The sequence below is a fragment of the Hevea brasiliensis genome, chromosome 1, assembly GCF_030052815.1.
Source record: "Hevea brasiliensis isolate MT/VB/25A 57/8 chromosome 1, ASM3005281v1, whole genome shotgun sequence".
In the NCBI taxonomy this organism is placed as follows: Eukaryota; Viridiplantae; Streptophyta; class Magnoliopsida; order Malpighiales; family Euphorbiaceae; genus Hevea; species Hevea brasiliensis.
Genome location: NC_079493.1, coordinates 1,870,115 through 1,890,109, shown reverse-complemented (window position 1 = coordinate 1,890,109; position 19,995 = coordinate 1,870,115). Strand labels below are relative to the sequence as shown.

Genomic DNA, 19,995 nt, shown 5'->3' with positions numbered 1-19,995 from the left:
TTATTTTTATTCAGTGAGTTTTGGAGAGCTTTCGGATCAGAGAAGTGAAAATAAAATGTCTTCGATTTTGATAGGCCGCGTTTGGATGGTTTATTGCTTTGGTACACCTCGAAGCTGTCCTGTAGTGTCATTCAATGACGAGACTTTTTTAGAGCTAATAATAAACCGAGTAATAAATTTTTTTGGACCTTAAGCGAAAGTGCTGCTAGGTTTTATTTTTCTTTGACTTCAATCCTATACTCGATTAATTTAATGCTTTGTTTGACCATTTACGTTCATGCTCAACGTGGGTATTTAATTTTACTGATATTGATAAATTAATTTAGATTTATGAATATTTAAAATTTTAGGTAGTAAAAATATTTATAAATAATTAAAAAATTAAATTATAATTATATTTATTATTAAAATATTTAAAAAATATTAAATATTATTGATAATATAATTTAAAAATTAAATAAAAATAATATAGGAAAGTATTTTGTTAAACAAGTTTATATATAAAATTTATAAATATCAAAATAAAAAATTGATCTAACTTATTTTTTAATTTATAAGTTTAATATATAAATTTAAAAATTATTATAAATTAATTAATTAATTTATATGGTGTTTGTCATAGTTTATAAACTGGTTAAATCGGTTTATAAATTAATTAAAAAAAATTATGAGAATTTACCTTTTCATTTTGATATTTATAAACTAATTTAACTAAATATTTTATCATATTATCTTCATTTAATTTTTTAAAAATTTATCATAAATCTTATTTAATATTATTTTTAATCATCTTAATAACAAATGTACTTATAAGCTATTTTTATTAAATAATTTATTAATTACTTATAAGTACTTTAATCAAACACTTAAATGTTTTAAATTTTAAATATTTATATATTTAAATTAATTTATAAATTGACTTTTATAAGTTAAGTCAAATATATATATATATATATTTTAAATTTATTAATTTATAAATTAAGACAAACACCCATTAAATTCTAACAATTTTTTTTTTAATTACAAAGGTAAGGAAGTTGAACTCTGGTGTATTAAATCCAATACATATGTAGAAATTTGATTGATCAACTATTGGTTGAATAATTATGATAAAAAAAAAACTATTGGTTGAATAAGTGGATTCGTGATTTAATTAATAATTATTTTAAAAAATAGTTAATTACACATAAATTAATTCAAATTTTAGTTAAATATAAAAAAAATAAAGTAAATTGTTAATTTTTAATTATTTAAAATCCAACTTTAACATTCATTAAATTATATTTATATGTATTTTTTAATGTTTTATTTTAATTTTTATATAAAAATATTTATTCTTAAATATTAAATTAAATATTTTTAATATTTATGAGTAATATATAAAAAATTGTATTAATGTGTAATAAAATATATAAATATATTATTTTATAAAATTTATTATATAAACAAAAAAAGATATATCAATTTACTTAAAGGGCACAAAATATATGTAGTTTTGTTTTATTGATCATAAGTGATTATCTGTTAGCTTTTGTCATGGATTAAAGGTTAACAAAGCAAAAAATTCATGAGAAGATGATACTAGTAGTGATCTATGCTATAGATAAGAGAACTTCCTATTTTTTCTAATTAAATTTTCAATATTCATTAAATTATTTTGGAAATAAATTATTAAATGATACTATAAATATTAAATAAAATATATTTAATTTTATAAATTTTTTAAAACTTTTATAAAGATTTAAAAATATTTAAAATTTAAGAATACTAGTGTTGTAGAATATAAGAAACGGTCTTATTTTTTTCTAAAATTAAAAATATATATTTGTAAGTAAAAATAAAAAATTAAAATAATTAAGTTCTGAATAAACAAAAAAGATTGCTACTGTTAACTTATCAATCTGATTAGATCATTTAGAATCACTTATTTATTCATCTAATCAATTTATAAATTTAGATTGATACGAAATTAAGACTTCATTTCATATAAAAATATTTTTCTAAAAAATATTTTTTACATTTTTAAGTATTTGAGACACTCAGAAAAATTAGTTAACGAAAAATATTTTTTTTTAAAAAATGACATTATTTTTTTTAAATGAAATTATTTTTATTTTTTAAAATTTTAATAATTTTAATAAAATGTAAAAAATATTTATATATACATAAAATAAATACATATCGTTAAATATACATTGTGATCAAATAATAAAAAATATTTATATGGATCATGTATGAGTTATTTTTTATAAAATAAATAGAGTTAAAATATATCAATCTAATTGAAATATCTGGCATAAATTTTATAATAATTGGTTGAACACAACAATGGAAGAAAGAAAAAAAAAATGCATATAGCAATAACATTTTATCCATATGTCGTACTTTTGAGGGTGTGCGATTTTGATTTTTATTTAGGGTTTATATAAGAATCAAATTAATTGATATTTTTATATGGTTTTAGTTTAATTTTTTGATATTTTAATTAATGCTTAATTTAATTATTGATTGTTTTATTTCAGTTTGAGTTTTTATTCATAATAATTACTTCCATAAAAAAGTTATACCTAATTTATTGTTTACAAATTTTAAAATTGATTGTTAATATATAATATATCATGTAGTATACCTGTAACTATTTATTAATTATATAATATTTAATTATAAAATACATATATAATTTATGATTGAACATATTATGCAACATAATATAATAATACAAATACTTTATACAATTTACCTTTTAATTATTTTTTAATTATAAATCATACAATATGATAGTACATTGATAATTAAAAGTTATATAATCATTTCATGTATTTATAAGTAAAAATATTAAGAAAATGTAGAAAAATGAATGATAATATTAGAGGATATATAGTTCATAATTATAATATATAGAATATAATAATTAAAATATATTTATTATAAATTTATTTATAAATATAAATATATAATTACATTTAAAAGATATAATATATCTAAAAAATTATAAAAAAATATGGATAAAAGTAATTCTCATATTGGTATAAATTTAGTATGATTTTAATTTAATTTTCAATAAATATATTATATTTAATTGGTTAATAAAAAAATAATTATTACACATAATTATTTAATTTTATAAATATTTTTATAAAAATAACTAAACTTTAATTTATTTCATAAAATTTATTAAATTTTAATTTAATTTTATAAAAATTACTATAATTAAAAATAAAATATTTTAAATTAATCTATTCAATCGTTAATTATTTTATAAATAATTAATAAATTAATATAAAATTTTTAATTATAATAATTTTTATAAAAATATGATAAAAATTAATTGAAGTGACATTTATCCTGAACACAGAGGAGGACAGAATAAAGTAGACATAGTAGACCATTGTCATCACTCCTTTGTTGCCTTGTTAATTAATAATTAAACAATTAATAATTAAACAACTGTTTTAAACCAAAACCACCCTTCTCCTCTCTCCTCGCCCACACTATCACCGAAGCAAAGCAGATCTTTCTCAATCATTTCCTCTTTCCTTTCATTTCTCTCCACGACGAATAGCACAATCCTCCAAATGGCTCTCATTCTGTCGGAAAACGGCGTCGACGGAGACGACGAGCGGGAAGAGGATGAAGAAGATGAGGAGGAGGAAGAAGAAGATGAGGAGGAGGAGGAAGAGGAACCCAGGCTCAAGTATCAGAGAATGGGAGGTAGTGTTCCCATGCTACTATCTAATGATGCGGCGTCGTGTATTGCGGTGGCGGAGCGCATGATCGCGCTTGGGACACTCGACGGTACCGTTTATATCCTCGATTTCCTTGGCAACGAGGTGATTAGTGATTAATGACTGACTGAGCTGTGAAATCGTTGAATGGAAGTTTGTTAGATCTCAATCTGGATTGGAATTTATGGATTTTTGAGTTTTCTTGGTACTTTTAATTATCTTGTTGTATGTATTTATTGCATTATAATCTCAGAAGTATATTAACTTGGTTATAGTTTGCTCGCTTGCCAGCTCGCTTGCCAGCTTATCACAATGTCAAGCCAGGTGTTTTTCACCTTTTTTTTCTTGTATTGACTGTGTTGAACCAGGTGTTTTTCACCTTTTTTTCTTGTCTTAATGTAACGAATTGTAGTTGTAGTCGTAGAATTTTAGCTTCTGAATCTAAATTCTTCGAAAGGGAAATTTTACGTCTTTGCATAACAATGATAAAAACATGATTGAGTATCGGATTGAGTGCTTTGCCTTTTGTTTCATAAATGAGTAAATTACACGAAATATATGCAAGTTTACACCTAGCTCCTTGTCTCTCTATTCTGAACATAATTCTTCCTGTCTTGTGACCCTCAAAGTCCATTTCCCATATGGGATACCCAAAGTACCATAACTTGATTTGTATGCAGCTGCTTACAAGATAGTAGTAAATTGTGAAAAATTATAAGCTTGTTTTCGGATCTTCATGCATACCTTAAGTATGGTTTATATTTGACGATGGATACCACAACTGTTATGGGCCCAAACTTATTGTATTTTGAACTGTGTTCTTGATTTATTACTTTTCAGGTTAAGGAATTTCCTGCTCATACTGCTGCAGTTAATGACCTTAGCTTTGATATAGAAGGTGAATATATAGGAAGCTGTTCAGATGATGGGTCTGTTGTAATACATAGCCTTTTCACCAATGAGAAAATGAAGTTTGATTATCATCGTCCAATGAAGGCTATTGCTTTGGACCCTGAATATTCTAGAAAAACATCTAGAAGATTTGTAGCTGGTGGTTTAGCTGGTCATTTGTATTTTAATTGGAAAAAATGGCTGGGCTATCGAGACCAGGTCGGTACAAGTTCACTGTTTGATAACCTATGTATGAATTGCTTGGTTAAGTTTTAAGCTCTTAATGCTGCAAATTAATCCATTTTTCAGGTTTTGCACTCTGGTGAAGGTCCAATACATGCTGTAAAGTGGAGAACAAGTCTCATTGCATGGGCTAATGATGCAGGCGTGAAAGTTTATGATGCTGCTAATGATCAGCGAATAACATTCATTGAAAGACCACGAGGAAGTCCACGTCCTGAGCTTTTGCTCCCTCACATAGTTTGGCAGGTTAGTCAAATCACAGGTATCTGTAATAGTCCAAACAGTTTCACCATCTTTTTCATTAATTTATTTATCTGTTTTCTTTTATACTTTTGTAGTTTTGAAACTTTTGAAATTAACATGAGCATTTTGTCTTCTCAAAATCTATGCTTTTCCCTTCTATCACATCCAGGACGATACCCTGTTGGTAATTGGCTGGGGAAAATCTGTGAAAATTGCATCAATAAGAACAAGTGAGAATAAAGGAACCAATGGGACATATAGGCAAATTCCTATGGCTAGTATGAACAAGGTGGATATTGTGGCATCTTTTCAAACCAGCTATTATATTTCAGGAATTGCTCCTTTTGGTGATTCTTTGGTTGTTCTAGCTTATATTCCTGGAGAAGAAGATGGAGAGAAGGAATTTAGCAGCACCATTCCATCGAGACTGGTATTTCCCCAATCATGTTGTGTGAAGTATGTGAATTGTGATTCTTGACCTAGTATCTTTTAAGTGGTAAATAAACAGAGAAAATTTACGAATTGTCATTCTGGTAAGTTGCAAATTACTTCATCAGTTAATTTTTTGGTTTGCCACATTTTTACAACCATGACAGGAAAGAATATTTGTAATAGGAGATCATACTGCATATGAAGATTCAATGGTATAAGGTTATTCTAGAATGGTTAGCATCATTTTGTCTTCATGCTTTTAGAGTTTATTTTCCAGCATCCAGGCTTTGGCTTTATTTGTTGAACACAGTTAATGAGAAAAATGAGGATTTTTCTGCTTGAAAATGTTTAGTACTGAGCCCCCCCTTTTCTTTTCTAAAAGAAAATTTTAAACCACCCTCCTTCTGTGTTACTTATCTACAGGAGCGATGCATTGCTTTCTGTAGAAGTTATGTTATTAGTTGAACAAGTTGTTTTTATTCTCATTAATATTGTTTGCCTCAGCACCAGTTCTTTGGTTTTGTGTAAATGCCTATTAGCATGACTAATGCAAATATCATTTATGCTAATTAGCATGATATGTGGGTAGCCATGTTGAATATTGCTTTTAGATACCAAAATGGTATCGTCTTTGTAAGTTTGAAGTAGCTTTCCTTCTGTGGTAAACATGATTTAAAATCACTGTAAGCTATTCAAGAACTACTATCTTTTCAAAATTCTTTTTGTGTATCTTAAGCAGGGTAATGCACAGAGGCCTGAAGTACGTGTAGTTACATGGAATAACGATGAACTTGCAACAGATGCCCTACCTTTGCATGGATTTGAGCATTACAAGGCAAAAGACTATTCCCTTGCTCATTCTCCTTTCTCAGGTTAACATTTTTTAATTTGAAGTTGATGGTCTTTGTATGCTAGATGATCTAAATTTAAATATTTATGATACTTTTCATATGAATATAGGAAGCAGCTATGCTGGTGGTCAATGGGCTGCTGGTGATGAACCATTGTACTACATTGTATCCCCAAAGGATGTGGTTATTGCAAAACCAAGGTCAGTATTAATCGTTCCTCAGATCTGAGCATGCCTGATTTTAGAAAATGGACATTAGTTTAATTTCTGACTTCTGCTTCAATTTGGTTAGAATTTATTTATAAATGCACACATAAGCGCGCGCGCACACACATACACACATAAATGTGTGTGTGTGTGTGTATAATATTTGAAAGATGTATCTAAGTCTGTATTTTGAACTTTAATTTGGTCTATATGACCTAATCTTTCAGCATCACCCTTTCATATGAATATGCTTCAGGAATCAGGAATTATAATGCATTAGCAGTGTAAAAAGAATTAAGAATCAGGAAGTCTTGATGTCGTGATCACAGTTTATTTCCTTTCTTGATTTATGGTGGTAAATTGGGCTACTGTATTATTTCTTGAATGCCTACTTGTATTTCACTGGTTTCGGGGGCTTTTTGACATTACAAGTTCTATACCTTATTGATAAACATGATTTAGAAAATTGGACTGAAATAATTATGACGTCACTCTTTTTTTTTTTTTTTTTTTTTTTTTAAATAATGATGGTTGAAATAATAAGAACTTGGTCTTGCTGGAGAACCTTATAGATGATTAGTATTGTTTTTCTGTTACTTTCTTTTTGACTTGTTAGTAAACTGATTAAAACTTAGTATGTCATGGAAAGCTACTTTTAGATGTATGATAGGATCAGTCTATAGTTTATTATATATCTCTTCTTGGTATAAATATCTGCAATGGAAATGAAAAGTCAACAATTCATGTTGGGCAAAAAGCACATTTTAACCCTTAAGCCATGGTGAGATATTCAATTCAGCACCTGAACAAAATTTGTGCTCCATTGGGCCATTTACCTTTTATTTTTGTCTAATTGACCCATCACTTATTAGTTTACAGAGAAGTCAGGTTATGTGGGACCCACAAAATGATTAAATTTTAAAATAAAAAACAGAATTTAAAAAAAGAGAAAAAATCTCCTACAATTCATCAAAGTCCAGAAGCAGAAGAACATTAACAATGCAATAAAGAATACTTTCAACAGAAAATTAACTAAAATAGTTCACTAAGAATTAAAACAAAAATCCCAAAAATGGCTAGTGGTTGGCGGTGAGGAAACCTTGGAGAATCCATTTGAAGGGCCACAGCATGGTGCTTGTTTACACCCACACCCATAGAACCCAAAGACCCAAACTTGGATCCTCCATTTTCAGCAAATTCCTTCAGTGATGGATAATCACTTGGGTCACAGGAATGGGATGAGGTTTTGAGAGCAAAAGATGAACAAAGCAAGCAATCAAAGAATACCCATTTGAGGAAAGACATTGGAGCAATGTCTAGAACCATCATTACCGAAACTGAAACCTAGCGGGCCCAGCTCAAACGAAGCCAAAACCCCTCAACTGAAGGTGGTATGTCTAGGGCACGCAGCACTTCTCAATAAGAAACTCTAATGAACCCCAACCATCCAATGAGAGTCCCATATATTAAAGCTTCAGAACTCCATTCCCTTTAACACACACCACTTTAACTTAAACGCTCCAGCCTCACCTTGTCTTCCTCAACCACAAGCTGTGATTGTGCCAGTGTTCTCTCTTGAAGCTATTGTTCATTGCTTCTGAGTCTGAGATTGGATGTCCTTATAGTTTTGATTTTTGGTTTCTGATTTTGGGAATATCTTTTTTTTTTTTTCCTGTTTTTTTTAATTTCAACAATATTCAATGAGATTTTTTTATTTTTAAAGATATTATATTAATACTTTAATGGGCTCCACAAAACAGAATCTCACTGTAATTTAAGGGCCGTTTATGAAATTGGGACAAAATGGGTTAATTAATGAAAAATAAAAGGTAAGTGGCCTGATTTAATATGAATTTTGAATTTTGTTCAATAGCTGAATTTAAATCTCACTTTAGTTTAAGGGCTACAATGAGCTTTTGCCAATTATGTTGCATTCATAAAAGGTTGAATTCTAGTTCTTGAGATTTGTTTAGTAATATTCTTTTAACAATTGGATGGTTTGGAAAATTACACTAGGCTTTGATGAAATAGCTGGAGTTTTGGTTGAATAAAGTGATGCATGCCATTCCATTGTTGTGGTTTCTAGATGTGTAAACATAATGGTCCTCTAAACAGAACTTTTGAAAGAAAAATGATGTTTTGTTAGGGATGCTGAAGATCACATTGCATGGCTTCTACAACATGGTTGGCATGAAAAAGCTTTAGCAGCAGTTGAAGCAGGTCAGGCTCGAAGTGAACTCCTTGATGAGGTATATTTTTCTCTTATAATGTTAAGAATTGTAGAGCCTTTTTCTGTTTTTATATGTATGCCATAAGTATATATGTTTTTTTGCCCATGGACATATACTATGCAAGTTTGGACACAATAGTCAACACTAGTTGAAGGCATGAGCCAAGCTTTACCAAAAACAAAGGCTTGAGGTCCATGGTTTAGTCAAGGTGGGCTAGGGTTGGGCCCAAGTCCATGATCTTAAGCATGGCCTAAGAGAAAAATAGAGAGAGAGAGAAAGAAAGAGAGAGAGAGAGAGGAGAAAAAAAAAAAAAAAAAAAACACACACACACACAGGGCCAAGGCTGAGCTGAAATTTTTGAATTTTTTTTTTATTTTCTACTAAAAACTTATTTATTTTATCTAATTATATGTAAATATGAATGCATAAATTATTATATTACATATTTTATGCTATAATATGCATTATACACACACACACACACACACACACACACACACATATATATTTTCATGTGTATTACTATATTTTAATATATATTATATAAAAAATTTGAATGTCTCTTCGGTCCAGCCAGGCTCATTATCAAACTACTTGGGCATAAAAATTAACCCCAGCTCTAGTCCTTGGCCCTGAATTAGGGGCCAAGCCCTTTAGTTTTCATGTCAATTTAGTCTGCACAATGGCTCAATGGGGTCTGCTACATGATCAGGTGGGATCTAGATATCTTGATCATTTGATTGTGGAAAGGAAATATGCTGAAGCTGCATCTTTGTGTCCCAAATTGTTACAAGGATCTGCATCAGCATGGGAGAGGTAAATAAAGCAACAATTACTAAATATTCCCACATCCCTTGTTAATAATTGAATGAGAGCCACCCTTTTGCAGGTGGGTTTTCCATTTTGCTCACCTCCGTCAGCTTCCTGTATTGGTTCCATATATACCAACAGAAAACCCAAGACTGCGTGATACTGCTTATGAGGTTTGCTGCAGCAACATGTTTATATAGTCCTGTTATGCCTTTTCTGATATGTCAGCTTATGATCAAGGTGTCTTCTTGTTTTTCTTGCCACAGGTTGCTCTAGTAGCACTGGCAACAAATTCATCTTTTCATAAGGATCTTTTGTCAACTGTTAAATCTTGGCCACCTGTGATTTATTCTGCATTACCTGTCATTTCTGCCATAGAACCTCAGCTAAACACCTCTTCCATGACCGATGCACTTAAAGAGGTCTGAGTTTCTGCTTGTCATTTGAATTGAAATAAAAAAACTTTCAACTCCAACCTATCTTTAATCAGTCTGCATTTATACCAGGCATTAGCAGAGTTATATGTAATTGATGGGCAATATGAGAAAGCCTGTTCACTTTATGCTGATGTAAGTATTTTCATTGTATTCTCATGTTCCTTCAAACTTATGCACAGAGATGGCAACACTACAATTATGTCCTCATAAATGTTTTGGAAAAGCAAAATATTGCATCAATTTAATAATTGTGACATTATTTTATTAAATGTTCTACTGGTTTTTGTTTTTCAGCTTATGAAACCAGATATATTTGAATTCATTGAAAAACACAACTTACATGATGCTATTTGTGAAAAGGTATGACAGTGCAAAATAAATTGAAATGGCTATGATGTGATTAACTTCTCTATTTGAAAGTTCAGCCTAAAGAAGGCAGAGCAAATGGTTCTTTTCCCAATATTTTTCTCATGCCAGTTTTTCTCTTGTGCTTGTATAGGTTGTCCAATTGATGATGCTGGATTGGAAGCGTGCCGTATCTTTGTTTATCCAAAACAAGGACCTAATTCCTCCAGCTGAAATTGTCTCACAACTGCTGGCTGCCAGAAATAAGTGTGATTCAAGATATTTCTTGCATGTATATCTCCGTTCATTATTTGAGGCAAATCCACATTCTGGAAAGGATTTTCATGATATGCAGGTATGAGAATTCTGTTAGGCACTGTATTTTTCTGATTGTGAATATTGTCTTAATAACATAGCTTTACTTCCTGTTTTTGAAGATCTTATTTGGCTTGAAATATTTTTGGATAATGATACTAATTTTCATGAACCCTATCAACTCAGCATTAAAATTGAAGTGAGGTGAACATATAAAAATGCATTATAGAAGCATTTTTTTGGGGGCTGTTTTGGAAGTATATAAATTGGATTACACATTTGTCAAATTAATTTAGCTTCTGCGTCATAGTTCACTACTTCATGTCAAGCGTTTTGTCTATAACTCTGTATCATGTAAAAGTGGGTATTGTCATATTTTGGATGGACATGATTGTTTGTATTGCTCAAAAAACTAAACATGAGTGCAGTTCAGTTATTAATCAGTGATGTGATAAGATACAACTCGCAGAATTGATTTAATAAGCGTGTTGTGTTGGGTTGGTATGGACATCCCATTAGTATGACTTATATAACCTGTTAATTTCACAACTCGCAGAATTGATTTAATAAGCTTGTTGTGTTGGGTTGGTAAATCCGCCTAAGTAGTTTGCGCTTAGCCGGTCCCAAGCCCGGATAAAGGAGGAGGGTTGCGGTAGGTGACAACCAGCGTAAAAATTTCGTCACATCTTATGATATGGATTCAAATGATATAAACGTTGGGGTGTCCTCTACTTACGACGAGCTACATTGGAGCCCGGGTACAGTGAGAAATATACAAAAGTGTAAGGCGTTCACCGAAAGCGATGCGCCATGCCGGCGCCCGGGTGTGATGTTAAATGAGCAAGGGTTCTCACATCATGGACGGGTGTGGGCAAAGAAGCTAGTCCATAAGACAGATAGTAGAACAGATAATAGAATAGAACATCAGATAGGCATAGAGAATAATAGAAGATATCATAGAAGGAGATCAATTAGGAAGGAACATGATAGGAGGAGAATCAGGGTTGGTACTTGGAATATTGGATCACTTACAGGAAAATTAATGGAGCTTGTGGATACCTTGGAAAGGAGAAGGGTGAATATTGCTTGCATTTAAGAGACTAAATGGGTAGGAGAGAAAAGTAAGGAAGTGGGTAATTCAAGGTACAAACTGTGGTTTACCGGAAATGAGAGAAATAAGAACGGTGTGGGCATAATCATAGACAGGATGTTGAAAGATGCTGTAATAGCTGTGAAAAGAGTAGGAGATGGAATTATACTAGTAAAGCTAGTACTAGAAGGAGAAACGATAAATGTAATTAGTGTTTATGCCCCACAAATAGGACTAGATAATGAGAGTAAACAAAGGTCTTGGGAAGATATGGATGATCTAATGCAAGGCATATCGAATGAAGAGAATGTTTTCATTGGTGGAGATTTGAATGGACATGTAGGAAGTGATAGGCAAGGCTATAAGAATATTCGTGGAGGTTTTAGATTTGACAACCGAAATGAGGAGGGAAAAAGAATTTTGGATTTTTGCTATGGCATACGACCTAAATATTAGCAAATACCTACTTTAAAAAAGAGAGTCACATTTAGTGACTTTCAAAAGTGGGTAACATAGAAGCCAAATTGACTTCCTCTTAACTAGAAAGACAAATAGAGCTCTATGCAAGGATTGTAAGGTCATTCTGGGAGAGGCTTTAACAAGTCAACATCAGTTAGTGGTCTTGGATGTCAAGTTTAGGAATAATTCAAGTAAGGTTAGAAGAAATAGTGTAGCTCGAACAAAGTGGTTGGAGTTAAAAGGAGTAAAGCAAATGAAATTCAAAAATGAGCTTCTCGAGTTCGAAGTATGGAAGCTGGATATGGAGGCCAATGATATGTGGATATAGATGGCATCAAAGATTAAAGAAGTACAAAAGAGAGATGGTGGTAAAATGAGGAAGTACAAAAGGCAGTAAAGAGAAAGAGAGAATGGTATAAGAAATTACCTAAATGTGATAATAATGAAGCATATGAACAGTACAAGATAGCAAAGAAAGAAGCAAAAAAGGCAGTTAGTCAAGTAAGAGCGCAAGCCTTTGAAAAATTATATGAGAAACTTGGAACTAAAGAAGGAGAGAAAGATATTTATAGATTAGCAAGGAGGAGAGAAAAGAAATGTCAAGATCTCAATCAAGTTAGGTGCATTAAGGATAAAGAAGGAAAATTGTTGGTGAAATATGAAGATATTAGAGAAAGATGGAGAAATTATTTTGATGATCTCTTTAATAATATTAAAAATGGTAATAGCGTGAATATAGACTACAGAGCAATAGAAAAAAATGTGAATTATACTAGAAAGATTAGATCTTTAAAAGTAAAGAAAGCACTTAAAAGAATGACAGTAGGTAAAGCCTGCGGACCTGATGGAATACCAATTGAAGTGTGGAAGTGTTTGGGTGATATGGGAGTGGCATGGTTAACTAAATTTTTTAATAAGATTCTAAATTCAAAGAAAATGTCTGATGAATGGAGGAATAGTATTTTAGTACCTATTTTTAAAAATAAGGGAGACATACAGAGTTGCTCAAACTATAGGGGAATTAAACTTATGAGCCATACTATGAAGTTGTGGAAGAGAGTTGTGGAACATCGACTACTTCATGATACTTCTATTTCTCCTAATCAATTTAGCTTCATGCCTGGTCGTTCAACTATGGAAGCGATCTTTCTTATTAGAAGCTTGATGGAGAAATATAGAGATACGAGGAAAGATTTATACATGGTTTTTATAGATTTGGAGAAGGCTTATGATAGTGTTCCAAGAGATGTCTTATAGAGAGTGCTAGAATAAAAGGGGGTATCTATTAGGTACATACAAGTGTTGAAAGACATGTATGAAGCAACAACTACTATTGTGCACACAGTGGGAGGGGACACAAGAGATTTTCCTATCTCAGTTGGATTACACCAAGGTTCAGCTATAAACCCTTACATTTTATATTAGTTTTAGATGAATTAACGAAACATATATAAGAGAGCATCCCTTGGTGCATGATATTTGCGGATGATATAGTTCTGATAAATGAGACGCAAGAAGGAGTTAATAGAAACTTAGAGCTTTGGAGAAGTACTTTAAAGTCAAAGGGCTTTAAGTTAAGTACAACGAAGACATAATACATGCATTGCAAGTTCAGTGAAGGCCGAACTGGTGATAGGGAAGGAGTTAGTTTGGATGGAGTGATACTGTCCCAAAGTAATCATTTTAAATATCTTGGCTCAGTCCTTCAAGTAGATGGGGGATGTGAGGAGGATGTTAGTCATAAGATTAAAGCCGGATGGTTGAAATGGAGACGTACCACGGGAATTTTATGTGATTGCAAGATTCTCAATAAGTTGAAAGGAAAATTTTATCGTACAACAATACGACCGGCCATGTTATATGGTAGTGAGTGTTGGGTACTGAAGGAGTCATACGTGTCTAAGATAAGAGTTACGGAGATGAGAATGTTAAGGTGGATGAGCGGCCATACTAGATTAGATAAAGTCCGTAATGAGAGTATTAGAGAAAATGTAGGAGTGGTATCAATTGAGGATAAGTTGAGAGAAGGGAGATTGAGGTGGTTTGGTCACGTTTAGCGTAGACATATGGAGGCTCCAGTTAGACAAGTAGAGCAAATTAGGGTAGAGGATAGAAAAAAAAGAAGGGGTAGACCTAAACTGATGTGGAGGAGAGTAGTACAACATGACCTAGAAGCATTATAAATTTCCGAGGATTTAACCCAAAATCGTTTAGAGTGGAGAAAGAAAATCCATATAGCCGACCCCAAATTTTTTGGTAAAGGCTGAGTTGAGTTGAATTGAGTTGAGTTGAGTTGAGTTGAGTTGTGTTGGGTTGGTGTGGACATCCCATTAGTATGACTTATATAACCTGTTAATTCCTATAAGAGGGTTAATGTATGACACAATGCAATTATCTTCTGTTGTAATTGTGTCAATGTGATTTTTGTATGAATACACTTGACTTGAGGCAAATAGCCAAATCCAAAATTTTTAATTGATGATTTGTGTTCAAGTTTGTGTCTATTGTTGCCACCCCTAATCGATGCTGTTCCATTCTGTATACTGATTTGAATATGTTGAATTTTACTGCCTTGCCATGTAGCTCAATCTCCCGTTTGAATTTGAAAAGAACGTAAGAAGCAACTTTCTTTAGTAAAGGTCTATTTTGTTTTATTTCTTGTTGTGCAGCGTATGCTGTAAGATTCCTTTCTTAGTTGTCTAGAAAATCTGGACTGGGATCATTTCTAGTGATTTTTCCTGTTCATATTCTTCTAGTTGAATCATATAAATGAGTTCTTACTCTATCACTGTGGCTGCTGAATTGCTTATGTCTGTTTAGTGCTGATGTGCACTGCACATCTTTGAATTGTCTAACATCAACTTTAATGTTTATTGTGACAGGTAGAACTTTATGCAGATTATGATCCAAAAATGCTACTTCCTTTTCTCCGTAGCAGCCAACATTACACACTTGAGAAGGTTTGAACGTCAATAAATTACCAGTTATTCATGTTCTGAGTTGATGAATGATTATTTTTTCCCTCAGTTGTTGTCCATTAATTGACCATTCAACTTTGTTAGGCATACGATGTTAGTGTCAAAAGAGATCTTTTGAGGGAGCAAGTCTTCATACTTGGAAGAATGGGAAACTCAAAAAAGGCCCTAGCTGTCATCATAAACAAATTAGGAGATATTGAAGAGGTATATGATGTCTTTGTTTAAAATATTTCAGTTGTTCCTTAGTATCATTATTTGTATTTGTGATAATTTTGAATATTGGTGCAGATAAGCATTATGATTTTGTATGCAGGCTGTAGAATTTGTAACCATGCAGCATGATGATGAACTTTGGGAAGAATTGATTAAGCAGTGTCTTAACAAACCTGAAATGGTATAGTAAGAACTTAATATGCAGACAACTAACACATTTACACATTTTGAAGACTAGGCATTTCTGTGCAACTCTTTTTGAGCTTTTCCTGAGAATTTTCTGCTATCTTCCAGGTAGGAGTTCTGTTGGAGCATACTGTTGGCAATCTCGACCCCCTGTACATTGTAAATCTGGTACCTAATGGCTTGGAAATTCCTCGGTGAGTACTCCTGGAATTAGTTGCCAAGTTTTGGCCAATTTCCTTTTATCGATTTCAAGTTTTCCCTTCGATTTTTATTTGTAATAGATGTAATCTTAGTGAAATCAAGGGCTGCCTTGATTAGGTTTTCTGTACCTAGTCTCCTAGATCAGTTTTCTGCAAGTTTACTTAAGATGGCTTGGAATCTTGGAATCCACAAACTTGGGATTCTCGGATGAGCTTTAGAATGATGAGAAGAGAAGGAAGGGAATGAATACAAGTTGGAAATTTTTTTGTGTTAATCAGATATAAAAAACGATTTCAGCAATCCTACCTGGTCATTAAATATTTAGGCAATGAAAGCTTCAGGTTCCTCACCAACCCAAATTTACTTGGACTCCTAACCATCCCAACTTTACTTGGACTCTTTCACTCTTATAAAACCTGATAAGAAACAGGCTGTGCTCCTATAAAAGGTATAAAACATTTTATAGTTTTTAACTCTTCAACTTTTCTTAAATAATGGTATTAGTGTAGCCAATGTTTGTACCGATTGTGTTTATTTCTCTGTTGTTCCATTATTTTTTCAGCCTTAGGGATTGCCTAGTCAAAATTATTACTGATTACAGAACTGAAACATCTCTTAGACATGGGTGCAATGATATTCTTAAGGTACATAACTTTACACGCCCTTGCTTTTTACTTGAACAGAAAATAATATTTAGTAGTGCTTACCATTAGCATTGTGGTGTTGCACGTAAATGTACAGGCTGATTGTGTGAACCTCTTGGTCAAATACTACAAGGAAGCAAGACGGGCAGTTTGCTTAAGTAGTGAAGGAGAGGATGCACGGGCGAAAAGTGAAGGTAGGAGGGATTCTCGGGTAACTGAGAGAGCATTAAGCATGAGAACAATGGAGGTCAAGTCAAAAACAAGAGGAGATTCAAGATGTTGCATGTGTTTTGATCCCTTCTCTATACAAAAAGTTTCAGTCATTGTATTCTTTTGCTGTCATGCTTATCACATGACTTGTTTAATGGATTCCATGCATAGTGTTAGTGATCAAAAAGGGAGTGAAGAAAATGATGAGTATGAAGAAGAAGATGATGGCGATGATACCCATGCTGGTGTTCCTAGATTGCGATGCATTTTGTGTACTACTGCTGCCAGTTGAGATGGAACGTTGGTTTTCTTTATCCGAGTCCCTTTTCTCTTTGGCTGGGGAGTGGGGAAGGGGTTGGAATTGTGCTAGTTTTTCACCATTTTATCAGGCTTTTCTTTCCTTTTTTTTCCCCCTTCATTTTTTTGTGTTAATATATGATAAGTTTGGTATTCATCAGCTTGCCATTTTTGGTCGAGTTTCAATTGCTGTATTATAATCTTTATATATATATATATATATATATATATATATATATATATATATATATATATATATATATATATAAATTAGAAATGTAAAAGCTTTAATTTTACATGGAAGGGTTTGTCTGGTGTGTTTGGACAAAGGTGCATATCGAGTTAAATGACCCCAAATTTTGCTTGTGAGCATAACTCCAGACTTGCTATCATCCTCTGAAGTCTCAATTTTTCAGCTAATACAAGTAGTGGACCTCTCATTCTAATTCAAAGCTCTCCTACCCGTGTGGGAAGGTTTCCAAAATTCATAAAATCTGTGGATTGGTGTGAATAACAAATGTAATATTTTTTTTTCCAAAACATTTGTCATTTTTTTAATACAAGTCTTTGTTCGCTAAAAAATACAAGGGCTTAAGAGAATTCTGAGAAAAAAAATATAATAATTGTGATATTTAATATATTATTATTAATTTTTATTTATTTAATTTAAATATAAATGTCATCGTCAGTTTTTTATGAGTTTGATTAATAAATTATTTGTTTGACTTGATTCCCAAGGAAATGAGAATTCCATTTCTTAATTAGAGAAAAAAATTATTTGATAAATCCATTATATGTATCTTTTTAAATATTTTTTTAACTGATAATCACCTCAATATAAATATAAAAAATTTTAATTTAAATTTAATTTTATTATTTATTTAAAATATAAATATATAAAATTTATATATTTAATAAGTAAATTTTGTAGCATTTAAATAAAAAAAAAATAAAAGAAAGATGGCAATAGAATTTGATTTGAAGACTTTTTTGAGCTCAAGTACTGAGCTCGAAGCACTTAACTTTTAGGTCAACGACGCAGTTCAAGAGGGCGAAAGCCACAAGCCATATCCATAAGCTAAAAAACAACATACAAAACCTTCACAGAATAACAATAAATACTGTGGAGGTATCAGGTTGTCCATTTCGTGAAATAGCTGTCTTTGGCCGGCTTTTCTTAATTTTATTTACTGGTATAATAATTTTTTATTTTAATTATATTAAAGATAGAATATATATTGAAATTATTAAATTTTTACTGAATATATATTCTTAAGGATAACAAAATTAAGAATAATTTACTAGCTGGTTTTAGGGTTTATCATTATTCATATTTGAGTCTTTATATTTTAAAAAATAAATTATTTAATTGTTATAATTTAATTTTGTAAAAATTAAAAGTTTCTTTGTTCAATTAAAAATAATTTATCATTAATTATAGATAAAATGACAAAATTATCCTTGAATTTTTTAAATAACTTGTGAGTAAGAATTTGTGAGACTTTATTTTTGTTAAGACATTTTGATTGTGTTATAAATTTTTGAAATTATAACTTTGTTGAATATTTTGTATTTTTTAATTTAATGATGGATAATAATGAGACAAAAATGGAGGAGAGGAAAGATATAGATGGGAAAGAGAGAAAACAAAAGAAAGAGAGAGAAATGTGGAGAGAGACACAGTAAGAGAAAAGGAGAGAGAGAAATAATAGGGGAAAGAGAAAAATTAATTGAATAGAGAGAGGATGGTGGAGAGAAACAATAAGAGTAAGAGTCCAGTTAAAAGTTTTCTCACTTCTTGGACCATTGAAATCAATGAGACTAATGACAAATTGAATTTAGATTTAATGGAGGAACCTTAATTCAATTTTGATTGAATTAAATTACAGGGTTAAATAGTTTATTTTAAAATAGAGAGGCTCAGTGGTTAAATAATATTATATTTGTTCATGTTTATTTATTATTTAAAGTTTTTACACGATAATTAAAAAAAGTAATTAAATCACTTAAATTATAATAAAATTCTCTATAATTTAATTAAATTATTTTTTATTTTTGATCTCAGCTAATTGGGAGATAGAGAGGCAAGTTATAAGATGAATTACAAAAAATTATAAAAATAATTATTATAATTAGTAGAAATATAAGTAAAATTGAAAAAAAAAAAACTAATTAATGCACCTTAATTTTTTCAAAGTGACAAGTAAAAGTTTTCAAAGTGACAAGTAAAAGTATAAATGGAGGTAATAATAAATAACTAATAATGACTAAATAATAAATTATCTCAAAATTAATCATCCATTAATGAGCTTGGCTTAGTAATTAAAGCTTTATTTAGTAATAACTTTTAATATAGTGTTTAATATTTTGACTAGATATTTTGATTCTAATTAAAATATTAAACACTATATTAAAAGTTATTACTGAACAAAGTCAAAATATTTTTTTTCTTATTTATTATATTTAGTGGCATAGTATTTATATTATTATAGTTCATGAAAAGTTAACTCTTCTAATTTTTAGAATTTGAAAGAGCATATTAATTAGAGTCAATAAAATTATATCACTATTTTTATATTTAATAACTAAATCAATAATTATTTTTTACTGAACACTTTTAAATAATTATATAAATAACTAATTATTATAGTTAATATTTAATGACTAATAATAAATAAAATATTCAATAACTACTAAAATAACCAGCATCTACAGCGATGACAACGAAGCCTAAAATTATTTTCAAAGTGAGTCTCAAGTTTCGAAAGTCAAAGCCCGAAAAGAAAACGACAACGTAGTAAACTAGGCTGCATGGCCGGCTGCCTTCTTAAAATTTCTAAAACATAAGCCAGTCCAATCCTATGATTATCTCCGAAACTTCATAGATGAATACTAGCTGGGAAGCTAAACCCAAGAATTGAATTAAAAAAAGAAAGCACCCACCTTATATAAGTTGATTGTAAAGGCAATGATTGGTGGCATATGAAG

General features: G+C 30.7%; 1 protein-coding gene across 2 annotated transcripts; it reads left to right on the top strand.

Moving 5' to 3' along the window:
• Window positions 1-3,442: 3,442 nt before the first annotated feature.
• LOC110673319 (vacuolar protein sorting-associated protein 41 homolog) lies at window positions 3,443-17,186 on the top strand. Of its 2 annotated transcripts, none has more exons than XM_058136502.1 (19): window positions 3,443-3,830; window positions 4,566-4,835; window positions 4,926-5,105; window positions 5,272-5,532; window positions 6,274-6,406; window positions 6,495-6,585; window positions 8,738-8,840; window positions 9,535-9,638; window positions 9,712-9,805; window positions 9,899-10,054; window positions 10,139-10,201; window positions 10,364-10,429; window positions 10,569-10,769; window positions 15,161-15,238; window positions 15,341-15,460; window positions 15,570-15,650; window positions 15,764-15,849; window positions 16,419-16,500; window positions 16,598-17,186. In XM_058136502.1, the coding sequence occupies exons 1-19, from the start codon at window positions 3,576-3,578 to the stop codon at window positions 17,000-17,002; spliced, it is 2,829 nt and encodes a 942-aa protein (XP_057992485.1). In that variant the 5' UTR covers window positions 3,443-3,575; the 3' UTR covers window positions 17,003-17,186. The 2 variants fall into 2 exon arrangements, with proteins under 2 accessions (XP_057992485.1, XP_057992461.1); XM_058136478.1 differs by having other exon boundaries at window positions 6,271-6,406.
• Window positions 17,187-19,995: the final 2,809 nt, after the last annotated feature.